Raw genomic sequence first — 19,880 nt, forward strand, 5'->3', positions numbered from 1 at the left:
CCATGGTCTCTCCCATTTCCACTATTGAGCTTTATTACATTTGCTGAGACTCTTTTCCCACCCTTTGGCAGGTCCTCTTTTTGAGCTGTGGTGCATTTTGTTGTTGTCCCAGTATTTTCCCTTTGCCCAATTTTGTTTGTTCGCTCACTGCCCCTTTTTGCTCTTATTTTCCATCATCTGCAATACCATAGTTCCTGGTACTGCACTGTAGCGACCATCACTGGCACTGGCCAGTGGAAGAAAAAATTCCATGTTTTTACATGGGAAACAATAAATAATATATTATCAATATACCTATAATAACAAGATTGACCGCACTTTGGACACAACTTTGGACAGAAAAAAAAAAATTTTTCGCCTCCTCTACTCAACTCCCTCATATCCTTGCTGTTGAAGGTATTATACAATTAATCTCTGAGGGTCTTCATGGTTTGGTTCAATATCAATTATAAGTCTGACAGACAGCTGGGTCTGGTTTCAGACCCCCTAAGATATTATGTACTACTTGAAGACACCCCTCCCTCCCCCAGCCTCCCATGCACCCTTCCAATCAACACTCGACCCAAACAAAGCCAGTGAAAATCTGGCAAAACAAACCCGTGCAGTGTATAATCAGCAGAGGCATGATGTCTTAGGCCCACCAGAAAACCAAGATGGCAGCTATATTATTTTATCTGGGTGCCATGATGGGCGGAGCCAAGCGACAAGTGTGGGTGGAGTCCGGAAGCTGTCTGACCAATAGGTGCACATTTCAAAAATGGACCACCAACAAAAAACAAATCCACAACAACAAGCATGCGGAGTTCTTGGAGACCAACGACTAAAAAAGGTTTTAGAGTTAAGACATAAAATCTTCCGAAGATTCATACTGCAGTATGAAGAGATTTATTTCATTTGTATCGATGAAATTAAAACCACTTGAGGTCCAGTAAGCTTCATAGCACAATGAATGGGTGATATTGCCAAACTATTTTGCACCAAAAGGAGATATAAATCAAAACTGCAAATGTGATAAAATTATAAAATGATTTGAGTAATTATTGAGGATAATTCTTCATGATAAGCACATTCAAGGTTGATCATTAAGTCAATGAGTGGTAATATATAATGAAACTTTTTTTTCTACATGTACCTACAGTGTATCCTTTTATATCAGCTTGATTATGGAGTCAGGAAGGTCGTGCTGTGTTGCCCTCACTGGTGTTTGTTGCTTTCACATGCCTGTTTCGGATAAATTTCTGCAGCCTGTGACAACCGGTTCAAGATTGTTTCTTAACCACAGAAACGTTCACAAGTTGTCATGAACACCCTAATGCTCTTTTACGAATAAGAGCTTCCACCACGGTCATGTTGAAATTGCTAGCTTACAAAAGGATACCTTTATTATACCGCATCTACTTTTTAAAAACTTTTGCTAATTTGCCGACATACTGGTCATCACTTGTATAAAATGCAATCAATTAATCAATCTTTTTAAAATTATTATTATTATTATTTTCTTTTTTTATTTATTTATTATTATTATTATTATTTATTGCCTTTCACTGTTTGTCAAAAAGCCTGGTGTTGGCTTAGCGGTAAGGGTGCCGGCTTGGGATCCTAGGATCCTGGGTTCAAATCCCGGTCGATCGCTGAATTAATGCTAGGGCGGTTGACACAGCCTGTCATCCTTCTGAGGTCGGCAAATTGAGTACCAGTTCACTGGTCCATTCCCTGTGTGTCCCAAGAGGCGAGTAACAGGTTTGATGGCAGGAAGGGCATCCGGCCATAAAACATTGCTCCAAAAAGGGGACCACGTTGCCCGAAAAAGGCCAACCCCTGCTCTGCGGGGAAAAACGGCCTCTAAAGGTGGTCGTCACTGTTAATTGTCAACACATAGAAGACTGTCAATATGTGTTGCAGATCAGCATTCACACCTGTGCACAATCTAGCATATTTGCAAAAGCAACAAGTGTGGAAACTGCAGTGTGGAAAATGTACAAACGAAAATAACTCGAGGTTGTGTCAAAACAGCTAAATGCTCAGAACGTCATGTTTTTCTTCCATCGAGTGGCCTTCATCAGGGATGATGGAGGACATATGTTAGACAGTAACCAATCGATTGGAACATCAGAGCAACACAGGCCTCAAATATAGATTATGAGACCACAAGTAACCATTTTCATTATTATAAATATATTTATTACATTTCATAATACCCCAGAGCCTTGTAAAACTCTTGTAAAATATTGATGTTTAAAAATTCAAATAGTTTAGTGCCAAAGGCTGCTGTTGAGGGGAGAGAGAAGGGAGGAGTAGGGAAATGGAGGCAAAGCATGTGACTCACATCTCTAAGATTGAAGGTGATTTCGAGGCTGGGCCAGAATTGCTCGGAGAATTCAGGGTACATGTCTAGAACAAGGAGGAGGTCTTCTCGGAGGATCTTGTGCAGGTCACAATAGGTCAGGGCACGCACATCGGCACTTGACTTTCCAGGTCGAGAGTAGTTATTTAGAGGCTCGCCGAAGATATCGTTTTGTCCTACACATTCAAAGTGCAACCTTAAATCAGTAAACATGCACATGGCAACCCCCAACAAGTCACCTTCAAGCTTGACCCCGACAAAGCAATTGAAGGAAATGTCTCCTTAACAACTGAGAAAATGCTTGGTGAAGCAGGAAAAGTGTCGGTATAACAAAAAGACATTTTCCTGTTTTTCTTTTTTTAACAAAGAACATTTTACAATAGAATAGAAAATCTATTTATTTTAAAATCTCAACACAACTATAAGTCCTTCATTAATACAAGGTGAAACATGGATGGATCACAGAAACATACCACTGAAGATGAAGACCATCAACACGTCTCATTTGCAAATGAAAATAAGAATGAAATTCTCTGTAGTGGAAAATTCCAGCAAGATTGGTAGGTGATAAAAATGAGTTTTCTAAAAAATTTTTTTTTTTTAACACCAAACATGATATCTACCATATAGAACACAATTTCAGTTTGGGTTTTGTAAAGATTTGTGTCCCCCTTCATTAAGTGTAAGTTTTATAGGCCAATCTTTTAACACAAATGTGTGTTCGCTACGGTCTATTTTTGAGGATAAAAAAACTTGAGAAACATTTTCATTAAAAGAGTCATTATGTCTATTCTATTGGAATTGTAGACGGTGGCTTGCAAACCGAGCCTCAAGGGCGGTGAACGGAAGCGTTAAAAATAATAATAATATTAAATACAAGGCACTGGGAGGTGAAATTCGCTGAGGTGATGTGCAACACGAGCAGATTAAAACGAGTGTTCACTTATGTCCCTAGGACAGTGGTTCTTAACCTTTTTAAAGGCGCCGAACCCTAACGAAACCCACCGAACACTCACGGAACCCCTCAAATTTGACCAAAAAAATTAAGAAGAATTGCATCTTAATGCGTTTTCTGTTCTTCATTTCGGGAGGCGATCTGGGAAATGTGTGGACTTGTTTTGGCAAGGGCCACCCTCAAATCATTTTTGCATGCAAGCCTGCTCCTTTTCTTTGTTTTAATGTCCACCAGTTTAGAAAACGCATGCTCGCAGAGATACGTTGTAACGAACGGCGTGAGGATCTCAAGGGCAATTTTAGCGATGTGAGGATACCCTTCCATTTGGCGGCACCAAAACTTTGAGAGCGTTGTTGTGCCGAAGAGTTGTTCTTGAGTCTGGCTCTGCTGAAGTTCGATGAGGTCGTCGAGGTATTGGTCGTTGACATCTGCCGTTGCAACGTCGAACAGGACGCAGTGCGTGACGATGATGTGTGGTGCATCGGCCTTCACCAGCGCTCCAAAACCGGAGTTGCATCCCAGCATGGCTGGAGCTCCGTCCAAGCAAACTGCAGACACCATGTTCCACGAGAGGTCGTTGCTTCTGAAGAAGTCGCCCACAAGCTTCTTCACGTCAGCTGCCTTCGTCGTTGTTGTGAGAGGCTTCCAGAACAGAAAGTCGTCCTTGATCTCGTCTCCTTTTACATAACGCACAAATAAGATGAGCTGGCTCAAATTCGAAACGTTGGTGGTCTCGTCGAGTTGAAGGCTGAATTTCGTCGGGCTCGCGACTAAATCTGCAACTACCTGGGCAAGGCGGTCGTCGCTCATGTCGTCGATTCTGCAGCTGATGTAGTCAGCTTCACTATGTTAACAAATATAATTTCGTTCAAAAATTTGGTAGATTAGCAAAACTATACATTTTTGGAATATTCAGAGCATGAGGAATCCAAAAATTAATGTTTACATTTGCGTAGACACCTTTGCGAAAATGACACTCAGGACAGTGATGAAGATAGTCTGGTTTACTATGTTAACAAATATAATTTCGTTCAAAATTTTGGTAGATTAGCAAACCTGTACATTTTTGGAATCGTCAGAGCATGGAGAATCCGAAAATCAATGTTGGCACTTGCACAGACACCTGCATGGCCGCCATTTTGGATTTTCAAAATGGCCACCATAAAATACATATTTTGCGCGATCTCGGCTTCTAGTCAACCTAGAAACTTAATTAAATATGCTAATCCTATGTTTTCTGGGTCAAGGAATCCAATAAAGGCCTCAAAATAGTGCTCAGGATTATAGAAAAGCAACAAACAAAGGTAATTGAAAACCATTGTCTTTATATTTGTGAAAAAACTATTACATGATACATGATATTGCAAGTCCTTTGAAGTTATAGGTATGGGTTTATAAAGCAAGAAAACAGCCTTGTTAGTATCAGATTGAACTATAAGTCCTATACACAGGATCTACTAGGTCTATACCGTTCAGGAATATGCTTTTACAGATCGTCACTCCTGAATGTCATTTTCGCAAAGGTGTCTACGCAAATGCCGACATTAATTTTTGGATTCCTCATGCTCTGAATATTCCAAAAATGTATAGTTTTGCTAATCTACAAAAAATGTTAAACGAAAAAACATAGTGAACCTGCCTAATGGTGTCATTTGAGAGTGGAACGAGAGACAATTTGTTTTCAGCAGCTTTTCCCAGCATGATGTTGGCCATCTTCAACGTGGCCGGTTTGATGAGTGTCTCGCCAACGGTGTGCGGTTTGCCCCTGCTTTGCGATCAGGTACGCAACTTGATATGACGTGGTGAGGATGGGTTTGTCAATTGGAATGAAGCCGAGTGGGCAAGGTAGCACTTGCGTCGAATCGGACTCTTCAATTTGAATTCATCCAGCGTTGCGTCTTTGTACTGCCCCACGCCGTGCAGTTTTTTGAAGTGTTCCCATAGTTTTGCGGGTGCTAGGCTGGAGTTGCTCAACTTGACATTGCAAAGCATGCATCGAGGACTTCCGTCCTGTTCCGTCAAACATGTGAACCCGTACCACATGTAATCCTCCGACCACTTCCTTTTTTTGCTCGACATATTGCAAAAAAATAGAAAAAAAAAGTAACAAACTGATCTTAATTGAGTTCGAGCAAATAATTATATGACAAAAATTTAAAAAAGGAACATGCTTAAATATAATCAGTAACCCTCTGAAAACTGAGAAATTTGAACGAAGAAAACATAACTTATAGTTACGATGACGGGATTTATTATCTACTCAACTCTGTCACCTCAAATCCCATTATAATATTACATAGAAAACTGTGAATTGTTAGTTTTAAATTGCGACCAAAGGAGTTATATCACCTCCACCTAATTTTCTGAGTAATTCAATCATATTTTATAATCAACATCCACTTTTGACTTTAATATAACTCTGAACCCGCCCTGCATATCCACAAACATTTCCAACTTACTTTTCAATTAATCAGTAACTCCAAAGTAAGGTGCGACCAATGACGCACGGCAAGCTAATCGAGGCTATTCACTGGAATTTCCAAACACCTGCAAAGTCCAAAATCCAGTAAGTAAGTAAGCAAAGTAAGCACCATCAACAGAATAATTAGCAAGTTGCTCATTGATTCAACTTACTACAGTCAGTGTGAAACAACTTATATTAAACACAGACCAGAGAAACCATGAATGGGATGGGAATACAATTACAAATAACATTTCCATTCGTTCGTAACATACATAGCAAAATAATAATAATATTAATAATAAGCGTAATTACACAGATTCAAAATTGATACAAAAATAAAAAATAAAAAAATTGCAATGCGTTTCGGAGGACCTGGGGTTCGGTCGAACTCAGGTTAAGAACCATGGCCCGAGGATGACAATAAATAAAGAAGATACAAGCACACCAGACACTTCGGCCGAGGCTTCAGACATTGGCATACACAGAGTAAAACGAGTGTTCATTTACATCTGTATGATGTCTAATAAATAAAGAAGATACAAGAAAACAAGTACAGATACATTCAAAGTACACCACCCCCATGCCAAATAATTAAATATCCTCCAGCGCGGCATTGCCAGGGCAATACTGCCGTGCAGCTCATAGAGACTGTATTTGGAGGAAGAGGTGCGCAATAATTGATTGATTAATTGCATAATTAAAATCAAGAAAAGATTATCATAAAATATTTTCTTAATCAATTGGCTAATAGCATAACTAAACCACTCGTGCTTCATCCGAAGATGTATCTTTTAGATATTTAATTAAATAAGGCATTAATTAAAAAAATTAAATAATTGATTGATCAATAAATAATGAATCGATTAAATGATTAATCAATAAATCAAAAATAGCCTTTGCAGCCAAATCACCTGGTCATTGGCATGTCCAAATATCACCTTCCTAACTCAAAAGGTGCCTGAGATAATGGCCAGAAGAGAAAGGAAATGTATAAATACTTAATTAATCGCTTATAATTAAATAACTCATCAATTAATTGATTAATCAAAAAACAAAAAATAGCGTTTTTGACAAAGTACTTGCTCACTATTGTGCCGAAATTTCAGCTTCCTAGCTCAAAGGATGGCTGAGATATGGTCCGGACAAACAAACAAGCAAACAAACAAACAACAAGAGTGAAAACTGAGTACTCCCTTTCAGCGTGCGTCACTGCCGAGCCCCCTTCGGTGCCCAGCAATGACGATGTGCAATGCCCGGAGATGGCATAGGAAAGGTGCGGTGTACAACGAACAACCAGAGTGAAAACTGAGTACTCCCTTTCAGCGTGCGTCACTGCCGAGCCCCCTTCGGTGCCCGGCAATGACGATTTGCAATGCCTGGAGATGGCATAGGAAAGGTGCGGTGTACAACAAACAAACAGAGTGAAAACTGAGTACTCCCTTTCAGCGTGCGTCACTGCCGAGCCCCCTTCGGTGCCCAGCAATGACGATTTGCAATGCCTGGAGATGGCATAGGAAAGGTGCTGTGTACAATAAGCACATCAGACACTAGGCCGAGGCTTCAGACGTTGGCATGCTTACGATGCTGTACCGTCGAACAAACTGTTCCAACCCGTCATTTAAAGACTGGAAAATTAATACTATAATTGTAACACAAGAAGATAATCCAGTTAATTAAAACCATTTATAATTTATTCCAATTTTTCTTCAAAAAGTGAAACAACAACATTATTTGATATTTTACTTCGGGTAACAGTTATGTAGAAACATGGTGAAACTATTATCTACAACATGCTATTATCATTGTATGCTGAGACAATTATGGTGATGATGACGATGATGCCTGCACAAATTCCCTCAATAAAATCTTAAAGGCTAATTAATGGTAGTTCTTGCCCATTCCCTGTTGTCCTGTTAAAACTGCAATCATTCCCATGGAATACTGCCAGAAGAACGTGGGAGGAACGAGCAGGTTAAATTGTAAGCCGACATTTGTACTCGCCGACAATTTGACCCACCAAGAATGGCAACGATAATGTCCTTTCGCAGTATCTCAATGGAGCCACGTGACAGGAAGTACAGTGCCGTGATGACATCCCCGCTGTGCACTAGGGTGTCGCCTGGGGGTGCGTGTGTCGTCTTAAACTTCATGGCAAGTGCTCGCAGACAACCCTTGCTGGCTCCTTGAAAAGCACTGCAGGTTTCCAGCAGGTTGCGGTTTAGATGAAGACAAATGTCGGCCTGCAGGCATTCTGGAAATCCCTTTAGAACCTGCCGGTGATGGCAGGCACAGTTAAGTTAGGGGAGAAGATTAGTAATGTATTTAAGAACTTGTTACACATGACACTTGTATGCAAGGTTATCATTTGATATATGTTACACCCACAAGGGAGTACAAGCAGAATCGCCCTCTAAAGGATGAAATCAGAGTCCGTTTTTCATCAGATTTAAATCTGGACGAGGAAACATAGGCACAGGCCCAATCGGCAGAGGCCAGAACCTCCCCAAACAGGCTACGATTTGCAATTTTTTTTCTCTCTCTACAAGAGCAAAGATGGGGCATGACATTGTGGTTGTAGTGAATTGTGTGTTTGAAGATCTACCGGGAAGAGTGGTAAAGAACGACCTCGGGGAAGCAGTTCCTTCCACGGAAGGATTGAGAAACAAAGGAGTTGAGGTGTGCAGTCGGTCTGTATTGTGGTGTTTAACTAGAAGGAGGTAACTGTCAAAACGAGGGCATCCTGAAGTTTCTGGGGAGCATCTGAGGAGTCGGAGAGCAAAGGGAGCAATATCGGAGAGGAGACGGTTGATAACAGAGAGACCACCAACCTGCCTGCGACATGAAAGCAACAGACCTTGTGATTCGGCCTTGTCCTTCCAGGATTTAAAGACATGTTCCATTGAGGTGCAGTGAGTGCTGCTTGGCCAAAGTGGGTCATGGATCTAACCTCCTGTCTAACCTTCTGTACCATGAGAACATTTTCAATACCTGATGTAATTGTGGTGCGTCCACGTTCACATTTCACCCGTTACTTTCCTCCTCTTAATATAATTAGCAACTTAAGGCAACACCAGGCTATGGGTACAGTGATATTGACGGGACTTGTAGGTAGCTTGTGCATGGAATGTGGATAGGTGATGATGTCTGGTGTTGGTGTGGCGCAGACCTGATTGGCCAAATGGCCTCCTGCACCAAAGTTCATTGTGTATATCCTTGTACGTATTAAGCTAGGCTCAAAACAAACTCGCGACCTTTGTACAAGCAATTGCATTAGTCACAATTTGGATTTTCAAGGTGGCGCAGGGAAACAGTTTGCCACAAGCATAACAGGGTGGCCTTGCACAGCGTGGCTTAAAATTGCTTTTGCTGGGTTGGCGATAATAGTCCCATTGTTCTGTGGGACCCTCTGGTGGCACTGCCCGCATCAGTGCTGGAACTCATGATAGATGAGGCTACAGTCTATCAGGTACCTATTGAATCCATCTCAAAGTTGTTGTTGCTTTCTCATTAAAAAAAAAAGATCAAAATATTCTGTGTTGGTGTGCTAAAAGTTGGCCGAGACAGTGGTAAACTAGAACGGCACTCAGTAGAGAGCATACCTCCGCCTGGTTGGCCATATGGTGAAGAATTCAATTCTTCAATTCATTCTTCAATGGTGAAGAATCACTTAAAAATTAAATAATTCTCATAGCCGAATCCATATTCAGATCTTCATTAAAATAGAATCGAATCATCCTTGTCACACACACAAACTGTCCACCAAGTTTTGTCCAAATCCGTCCGCAACTTTTTGAGATATTTTGTTCACAAACAAACGGGGAAACGGACAGACAGGGGTGAAAACACAACCTCCATCCACCTTTGGTGGCGGAGGTAAAGACCAACCTTCGCTGTAAATAAAGGTGAAAATGGTTTTAGGTTACGGTTAGGGTTAATCATATAGTTATTTGCTCCTTAACCCCTCACCTTGAAATATTCCAACCTGCCATCTTCCCTACTGTTCCAACTCCACTTCCTCATTGGAAGCAATAATATTACCAGAAATTAGAACGGCACTCTTTGATGTCGCAATATCGACCGGTATGCCTCCGTCAACATTATTACCCATACTTGTACAAAGTTTGATTTAAATCCCTTCAGCTGTTCTCAAGTATCACATTTTACCTTTGATGCAGAAATCTAATCATCTTTTCATCATAATATACACAAAGAATTAAGTTAAGCACCCCCCCCCGTTTTTTTACAACCTCGCACATTACAAGTTTGTTGTCGTCAAAACAGTGTAATATACCCATGATATTGCTATATTTTCTGGAGAAGTGATATTATGGTCACATAAAAACATAACAATCATGCCGTTTTCAATATTTTATTCTGCATAATTTAAGGTGAAATTTTTTGGGAATTTTAGGCATATTTTCACCTCAATTTAAGTATGGAGCTATAGGTCCATCACGGACAGTGTGGATGACGTTTATGTTTTCTAACGTACAGTCATTGTTCTGAGAAGACCTCTAGCGATCTTTGCGTCAATAACGTCAATAACGTCAATAACGTCAATAACGTGTAATATCAATAACGTGTAAGTGACGTCAATAACGTCAATAACGTCAATAACTAATGTCATACCAATCATTATTTGATCTCACATACCTTAGAATATATGCCAATGTATACATATACACAAAGAATATATATTAGGGGGTGCTTACCTTAATTCGTTGTGTAGGGGTGCTTAACTTAATTATTTGTGTATATATACTTATACCAAATTTTATCAAACTCACATCATTGGTTCATAAGTTAGCGTAGGTACAAAATTTTTACCGAACAGAACCTCTGACCTTTGACCTATTGACCCCATAATCTAATCAGTTCATCTTTGCGTCATTATACAGACTTGGCATTTAATATGGAATATTTTTTTTGTGGGGGTGAACTTACTTTTCAAGACGTCTTAGAACCAAAATTTCATTGGAATTATGTTGAAATTATTCTAGATTTGGTTAATGTGACCTTTAAAAGAAACAAAAACCACATTTGACATTTCGAAACAAATAAATTGATCCTTGAAAGTGATGTAAACTGATATCGAACTCAATTCATGGACAGTACTGTGTTAAACTTCTGTACGTTTTCCAGAAGTATCTCTTTATTTTGCACATTAGCCCAAATTTTTTTTAACAAAAACAAAAGTTAAATTACGACTGGGATTATGGACAGTAAAATTACAGTTCAGTACTTCGTGTAACCCCCACGAGCATTCAGGAGAGCACGTACACGTTGAGGCATGCTGTTCACGAGATTTGCCGAGGTTTGGACAGGAATCGCTTGCCATGCAGTGACAATAGCCTGCTGCAATTCACGCACAGAGGTCGGCTGCTGGTCCAAGTTGTCGATTTGACACGTTAATTCTGCCCACAAGTTCTCTATCGGATTCATATCCGGGGACATGGCAATCCACTCCATATGCTCGACACCACGGTCAGCAAGAAAGTGTTGGATCATGCGAGCACGATGAGGCCGTGCATTGTCATCTTGGAAGACAAAGTTTCCTCGAAAGGCTGCACGAGCAAATGGAAGCAATGTTTCTTCCAGAATGGCCCTGTACTTGAACTGGTTCAGGTTTCCATTCAGAACAACCAGGTCAGTTTTGCCCCCTGCATGAAAAGCAACCCAAACGGTCACCCCACCACCTCCAGCTTGGACTCTTGGCACTATACAATCTTTGTTGTAGGCTTCATGCACTTGTCTGCGCACTCGGACGTGGCCATCTTGACGATAGACCAGAAATCTAGACTCGTCACTGAAGATCACGTGATTCCAGTGTCCTGGCTGCCATTGACGGTGCTCTCTGGCCCACTGCAATCGGCGCTGGTGGTGTTGTCTGGTCAGGCGTGGCTTTCTCAGGGGACGCCTGGCACGATAGCCTGCTTGAACCAGTCGTTGGTTGACTAGCCTTCTGGATACAGGCACATTTGTCAGTTGCTGCCACTCAGCCCTAAGCCGATTAGCTGACTTGGTATGGCCATTGTGGACTAACTGGTGCAGCTGGCGATCATCCCTCATTGTGGTTCTGCGGGGACGTCCTGGCCTCGGTATTGGAGTAGGGACACCCCTCTGAGCATTTCGTTTCAGGATCTTTGACACCTGACCTTGAGTGATGCCATACTGCCGAACAATAGCACGCTCTTGTCATGTCGTAATTTCGTAAAGCCACCACACCATGACAAACAGCATTGTCGAGTTGACAGACCATCTCCAGAGGAAGCGGCAATAACTTTTGGAGATGTGCAGCAGTTGTTTTCCACTAATACAGAACGCAACAACCCTTGTATACCCGACTGTGAAGCCAATCGTCAAATGCACCTGTCCGTACATTTTGCCACGCCACCTGTGATATAATCCTGTTGTTGACTTCTTGCTGCGACAGACAATCAGTGACATGGTTCTTTTAACAAATAAATCACCAAAGTGTAAAAGAAACTCACCAGTTTGATATCCTGAGTTAAGAAAGTAAACCCAAGTCAAGAAAAAAATAATATTCCATATTAAATGCCAAGTCTGTACATACTGTACTTGTAACAAGTTTGACTTAGTTCCCTTCAACCATTCTTAAGTTATCGCGGTAATGAAAACCTATTAGAACTCTGACCTTTGACTTTTGACCTATTGATGCCAAAATATAATCAGTTCATCTTTTCATCATAATATATGCTTATACTGAAGGAGCTGTGGCTCCCACGTCGATCGAAAGAATGGACGCGACAAAAAGCTTGAATTCATCTGAGCTGCTTTATTAGAATCAAACACTCAGGCACTCTGGGAAAAACGTTTTACGGTCGGCAATATATATCTATTCCGCCAGGGGGTTTGCCCAGGCCTGGCGCCAGGGGGCGTGGCCCCGCGGGCCGGCTGCGGCCTGGCAAGCCGAGGGCGAGCCTGCCCGGGCGTCCCGACCGAGGCCTGGCAAGTCGAGCGCGGGCCTGCCCGGGCGTCCTGGACGAGCCCGGCCTGGTGATCGCTCCGCGTCCTTGATAGGTGCAAGGCGATTGTGTAACCCCAGCGGCAGCCGCTACACACGTCCCCCCAGAATCGACTTGCACCGGCAGGGTCAACTTGAGGGGGGTCCTGATGACCCGGCCGAAGCGACCCCTGGTGGGTCGTGGGAGGGGGTCCGGTGAGGTGGTGGGCGGTCGAGTGGGGGGCACCGTGGACGGGGGGCGGCCTCGCCGCGGCGGGAGGGCCACCCGTGGTGGGTGGTCGACGTCCACGTGCGCCGGCTTGAGGCGGTCCACTGCAATCCGGTCCGACCTGCCGCCGATGTCGATGACGAACGACTTGTCGTCCCGTCGCAGCACCCGGAAGGGCCCGTCGTACGGCGGCTGGAGTGGCCGCCGATGTGCGTCGTGACGCACAAAAACATACTCCGCGGTGCGGAGTGCTGGGGGGACGTAGGACTGGGGGTCACCGTGGTGGGATGTCGGCACGGGGGCAAACCGTCGGGCGGCCTCCTGGAGGTCCGAGCGCTGGCGAGCTGCGGACCAGGGGCTGGTAGCGTCGGGCACGAATTCGCCCGGGACGCGTAGCACCTGGCCATAGACCAGCTCGGCGGTGGATGCCTGGAGGTCCTCCTTGGGGGCCGTGCGAAGGCCCAAAAGGACCCACGGCAGCCGGTCGGCCCAACCGCCGTCTTGAAGGCCGGCCATGAGCGCGGCCTTCATGGAGCGGTGGAATCGCTCGCACAACCCGTTTGCTTGGGGGTGGTAGGCCGTAGTACGGTGGAGCTTGACCCCCAGGTTGCGGGCGACCGCGCCCCACAGCTCGGAGGTGAACTGTGGTCCGCGGTCTGACGAGATGTCCGCCGGTGCGCCGAAGCGGGCGACCCAGGTGGCGATGAAGGCCTGCGCCACGTCGGCGGTGGTGGTGGAGACGAGGGGAACGGCCTCCGGCCACCTGGTGGTCCTGTCCACCATGGTGAGCAGGTGTGTGAACCCTCGTGATGGGGGAAGGGGGCCCACCAGATCCACGTTGACGTGGTCGAAACGTCGTTCGGGCACGGTGAAAGGTGCCAGCGGGGCCTGGGTGTGTCGGTGGACCTTGGCCCGTTGGCAGGCGGTGCAGGCGCTGGTCCAATCGCGGACGTCCCGACGAAGGCCGTGCCAGACGAAACGCGCCGACACCAGCTTCTGGGAAGCTTTCCGGCCCGGGTGGGAAAGGCCGTGGAGGGAGGCGAAGATGCGGCGTTGCCAGGTGACGGGCACGATGGGGCGAGGCCGGCCTTGGGAGACGTCGCAGAGCAGGACAGTGTCCGCGCAGGGGATGTCGGCCAGGCGGAGGCCCGTGTCCGCCGCCCGGAGGGCTTGCACCGTGGTGTCGGTGGTTTGGTCCGCCGCCATGAGCGCAAAATCCACGCCCAGGTGGACCGCGTTCGCGCTGGCCCGGGAAAGACAGTCGGCCACGGCGTTGTTTTTGCCGGCGACGTGCCGGATGTCCGTGGTAAACTCCGACACGGCGGAGAGGTGGCGCTGTTGGCGGGCCGACCATGGCTCCGTGACCTTGGCCATGGCGTAAACCAACGGCTTGTGGTCGACGAACGCCGTGAAAGGTCGGCCCTCCAGGAGGTGGCGGAAATGGCGGACGGCCAGGTGTAGACCGAGGAGCTCCCGGTCAAACGTGCTGTATTTGAGCTCGTTCGGCCGGAGCTGCCGGCTGAAAAAAGCGAGTGGCTGCCAAACCCCGTTCACCCATTGCTCATGTACGGCGCCCACCGCGTAGTCGGAGGCATCCGTGGTGAGGGCGATGGGAGCGTTGAGCACCGGGTGAGCGAGCAGTGTTGCGTCGGCGAGGGCCCGCTTTGAGCTTTGGAAGGCCGCATCCATTGCTGCGGACCAGGCGATGTCGTGCTTGGCCGGCTTGCCCCGGAGGGCTTCGTAGAGGGGCCGCATGAGTTGAGCAGCGCGGGGCACGAAGCGGTGATAAAAATTCACCATTCCCAGGAATTCCTGCAGGGCCTTTATGGTGCGGGGACGCGGGAAAGTGGTGATGGCCTCGACCTTGGTTGGCAGCGGCACAGCCCCGTTCTTGGTGATGTGGTGGCCCAAAAAATCAACGGCCGTCGTGCCGAAGTGGCATTTGGCCGGGTTGACGATGAGGCCGTGCTCGCTGAGGCGCCCGAACAGTGTTCGGAGGTGGAGGAGGTGCTCGGCCCGGGACGTGCTGGCGACGAGGATGTCGTCCAGGTAAACGAAAAGGAACGGCAGGTCACGCAGCACGCCGTCCATCAAGCGCTGGAACGCCTGAGCCGCGTTCTTGAGACCAAACGGCATCCGCAAGAACTCGAATAAGCCGAACGGCGTGATGACTGCCGTTTTAGGGACGTCGGCCGCCCTGACAGGTACCTGGTGATATCCCCGTATGAGATCAATTTTTGAAAAAATGACCCGTCCCGCCAGACGGGCGGAGAAGTCTTGGATATGCGGGATCGGGTACCTGTCGGGTGTTGTAGCGTCATTAAGACGGCGGTAGTCGCCACACGGGCGCCATCCACCCCCCGGCTTTGGCACGATGTGCAGTGGCGAGGCCCACGCGCTATCGGAGCGCCGCACGATGCCGAGGTGCTCCAACGCGTCGAATTCGGCCTTCGCAACGGCAAGCTTGGCTGGGTCGAGGCGGCGGGCCCTGGCGTAGACCGGCGGGCCCGTGGTTGGTATGTGGTGCTCGATCCCATGCCGTACTGCGACGGCCGAAAACGTCGGCCGCGTGAGGGCCGGGAACTCCGCGAGCAGGCGAGCAAACTCGTTCGCCGCCGGGACGGTGCATGCCAGCTCGGTCGGCGCGGAGCTGCTCAATGTGCATACCAGGGAGCTGAAGGTTTCAGCGTTGATTAAACGACGCCGTTGGACGTCCACCAGCAGTCCGTGTGCGCAGAGGAAGTCGGCGCCGAGCAGAGCCATGGGCACGTTGGCGGTTACAAACGTCCAAGCGAAGCGTTGGCCGCCGAAGCAGAGGGTGACGTTGCGCGGGCCGAAGGTGCGGATAGTCGATCCGTTGGCCGCAACCAAGGAGGGGCCGCAAACCGCGGATTGCCTGTCCTGGTCAGAGGCGGGCATGACGCTCACTTGGGCGCCGGTGTCGCACAGGAAGCGCCGTCCGGACGCTTTATCCGTGATGAACAGTAAGTTGCCCGTGTGACTGTGGCCGGCGCTCATGGCAGGTAATGAACGCCGGCCTGGCCGTTTCCCGACCCGCCGAAGGTGCACGGGGGTCGGCATGTCCGGGCCTTCTGTCCGAACCTGGCATGATAGGAACACCACGCTTGGTCGGGTGGAGGCTTCGGACGTCGTGCTGAACGTGGTCGGCTCGGTATAGCGGCCGCCAATTGCGTCGGCAGTTCGGCCGTCGAACGCGCCGGGTGCTCGGGCGCCATGGATGGTGCATCAGGCGGCGGCGGGTCCCATGTCGCCGCTGCGATGCGCTGTCCCGCGGCGGAGATTTTGTCGGCTTCTCTGGCAAGGGCCCGGGGATCTGTGATCGTCGTGCTTGCCAGGGCGAGGCGTACCGGGTTAGGCAGCTGACGGAGGAACAGCTCCCGGAACAGGAATGCCGGAGAGTGCTCGCCGAGCAGCGAAAGCATGTAGTCCATTCGCTCGGAAGGGCGCGTGTCGCCGAGCTCCGGCAAATCGAGCAGGCGCCGTGCGCGTTCCGCCGCTGGGAGGGCGAAAGCATCGAGGAGAAGCTTCTTAATCGCGCCGTATTTGTCCGCGGCTGGCGGGCTCTCGAGGAGGCTCAGGGCGCGGGCTGCGGTGGCTGAACCGAGCGCAGCGACCACGTGGTGGAAGCGGGTGTCGTCCGCCGTGATGCCCCGCAGGGCGAACAGGGACTCCGCTTGTGCGAACCAAACCGCCGCGTGAGCCTCCCAGAAGGTAGGCAGTTTAAGGGCGACTGCCGTGTCCATGTCGGTAGGTCACCAATGAAGGAGCTGTGGCTCCCACGTCGATCGAAAGAATGGACGCGACAAAAAGCTTGAATTCATCTGAGCTGCTTTATTAGAATCAAACACTCAGGCACTCTGGGAAAAACGTTTTACGGTCGGCAATATATATCTATTCCGCCAGGGGGTTTGCCCAGGCCTGGCGCCAGGGGGCGTGGCCCCGCGGGCCGGCTGCGGCCTGGCAAGCCGAGGGCGAGCCTGCCCGGGCGTCCCGACCGAGGCCTGGCAAGTCGAGCGCGGGCCTGCCCGGGCGTCCTGGACGAGCCCGGCCTGGTGATCGCTCCGCGTCCTTGATAGGTGCAAGGCGATTGTGTAACCCCAGCGGCAGCCGCTACAATACCAAGTTTGGTTAAGATCCCAAAACTGGTTCACAAGTTATTTTGGTAACAGAATTTTTACCTAACAGAACCTCTGACCTTTGACCTGTGACCCCATCTAATCAGTTCATCTTTTCATCATAATATATTGTTACGTTTATGGGGGGGTAGGCAATGAAATACCTTAGGGGCAGGTAGGATTGCATAGGGTAGTGTGCTCCGACTGTCGTGAAAAAGAAGAAACGCCCATGTACCTAAGTAGGGAATCCGTTAGACCGGATGTTGTGTAAGGTTGTGTCTTTGTCCCCATGGCGAGGGGTGGGGCTATGTTAATTAGGTAAGGGTTAAGGGTAAATCCCCTGTATGTAAATGCCTCTGTGATTTTTCCTTTGTTCCTTATGATACAAACCACACCAGCCATGCACTCCACATCTATACTAAAAAGACCATACAAAAGTAAACGGAACCAGGACATTCAAATGCCGCTGAAGCCACCAGCCAAGTCATCATCAGGGACAGCGGGAGGGGCCATGGGGCCCTTCCCCGAGGGGTGGTGATTGGTCCAGGTGAGGACAGCTGTGATGGCACTCGCTGATTGGAGCACGCGCGGACATCATCGGATGACGTTCGTGACCGGGGAACAAAAAGACTGAGTCTCGCCATTTTCTTCCTCTTGTCCTGGGTTTGATTGAAGGAACAGTCGCATATACTCTTCTTGCGCTGGGTTTCATTACGAGTGGACGCACTCTTGCTGCATGGAGGAGTGGACTCATCTGTCGCTTTCCGCTCCTTGGTGTTGGCTTCGTCACGGCTGCGCTTGGTGTCATTTGCGCGTGAAAGAAACATAAGGGCTCGGGGCAGCCGAGCGAGGTAGACATGGGAGGAGCTCGGGCCTGTTCACTTTGTGTCGGCGTGACGGTGAACGGACGTTGCGCCGAAGCATGTGTTTTCCCACGCACAGACTCAGGGACCCGTTCGAGGGCCGACAGAGATTGAGGGCCGCTCAAAGCTGAGTACACACAAACACATTTATTTTTCATTTATTTATTCCCCTTGTGTGTATTTGAGTCAGTATGGAGGATCCTCGACTTAGGAATATTTTACCGTGCATTCTTTGTTCCCTGGCATTATTTTTATTAAACCCGTTAATTGTTGTATTTTAATTCCATGTCGGTTTGATTTCATTATCGGGGTTTGCGGACGCTCTAGTGGAATCCGTGCCAGTGAAAGCTTCGCTACCCTCCACTACTCCTCGCGCGTATAAAGAAGATCTGCCATAGTTGACTGAACGCCTTGGAGGTAAGCTCGATCGGTCATCCGTCTGAGACTGGTCTTTATCGGTAAGGACGCGACAACTGGTGTCAGGAGAGTGGGATTCAAACCCAGCAGACAATCGGTCTGAGGGTCCGAGGGTTGCGAGTTCGACACCCGCTGAGGGCGAAATTGCGCTCAGCTTTCGGAATCAAAAAATTTTAACGATTGTCCTTCCCTCGTCGAGGGGGAAGTAATCGTAGTACCGCGGTCGAAATTTTATAGTCTATTGGGGTGCGAAAGCGCAACATCACGCTTTCGGAAAATTAAAAATCTTTTTTTTTTGTCTGAGGTAAAAATATGCGCTAGCGGGAAAACTGCTTTGTCACCGCGGATGGCAGAAGCGAGTAAGATGGCCGAGCGGGTGGAGGGGTCCCGAGGAATTCAGAAGTGAGCCGGGGGTAGTTTGATGAGGGTAGGATTGGAACCTCCCCCGTCCCGAGCATTAGTCCACCCTCCTCTCCTATGGGGGAGCCTGAGACGCCAGGAACAGATCCGATGGATTTCCAGGCCATGATAATAAATTTTGTGGGTGAAATGAGAGAAAGGAATGAACAATTAAGTGGAGATATGAAGGGATTGAAGGGAGAAATGAAGGAAATAAGAGTGGATATGTATTCCCAAACTAATAAAATGGATGAACAAAGGAATGAAATGAAGGGATTGAATGAAAAAATGAATGCCCAGAGTGAACGATTGGAGGCTAAATTGGATGCCAATAGTGAGCAACTTCATGCTCAAACCAGCAAAATTGATGGTTGGAAGGGATAATTGAAGGGACAAATTAATGGAATGAAAACAAACGCCACGCCTCTGGTGGCAGCACCACGGACGGCCAACAAGGGCCTGATGTGCTAACAGCCCGGGCATGCAGCCTGGCAGCTTCTCCCTGAGACTCTGGGACAGCCAGCATGTGGTGACCTGCCATGTTGTGCTGGTCTATGAATGCGGGTCGAACCGCATGGACAGGAATGGTATAGCCCACCGGACAACCATTGGAGCATCTATGGAATGTGATGGTAAGAGCATGATCTTCCAAAGATATTCTGTTGTGATTTGTGGACTCTCGGCTTGCGAAGGGAGCCATGGGATTTAATCGGGAAATTGGAACGAGCCGAGCATACGGGGCCATGCTTGGCTGGCAAGTGTATGGAGAAGTGCCTTTCTTTGGTGGAATTAGTGAAATGTCAAAAAATTGGCACGGGAAATCTGAGGGTTAGATGCCAAATTTAAGGGTGAATTTTGTTAAGAGGCCATGGTGGACACTGAAAGCAGTGGCACCATTATTGATCCAGGTGTGTTAGACCAAAGTGTTGGAGGCTGGGCCAAAAATGGATAGAGTAGTAGGACACAGCCTTCAACTGGCTATGGGGGCACTGGAGCCAATATTGGGATTGTGAGGTTGTAGGGATGGAGTTGGGCAGTGTGGAGGTCAACGTGGTGTTATGGGTGGCCCAGGTGTGCGGACCGTGTCTTCTGGGATTGAGTCTCCTGGG

The 19,880-nt window shown here is 47.7% G+C and overlaps 1 protein-coding gene across 2 annotated transcripts in view; it reads right to left on the reverse strand.

The window, feature by feature from the left end:
• Positions 1-19,880, reverse strand: part of LOC137431744 (voltage-gated inwardly rectifying potassium channel KCNH7) — a 559,296-nt gene that overhangs the window by 18,158 nt on the left and 521,258 nt on the right. For both annotated transcript variants that reach the window (XM_078782422.1, XM_078782420.1), the window contains 2 exons: positions 7,781-8,033; positions 2,327-2,520 (listed from right to left, as the gene is read on the reverse strand). In XM_078782422.1, the coding sequence (XP_078638548.1) occupies positions 2,327-2,520; positions 7,781-8,033 (447 nt within the window). The remainder of the gene's footprint in view (positions 1-2,326; positions 2,521-7,780; positions 8,034-19,880) is intronic.

Source organism: Myxine glutinosa, chromosome 7 (assembly GCF_964187855.1).
Source record: "Myxine glutinosa chromosome 7, kmMyxGlut1.1, whole genome shotgun sequence".
NCBI classification, from domain to species: domain Eukaryota; kingdom Metazoa; phylum Chordata; class Myxini; order Myxiniformes; family Myxinidae; genus Myxine; species Myxine glutinosa.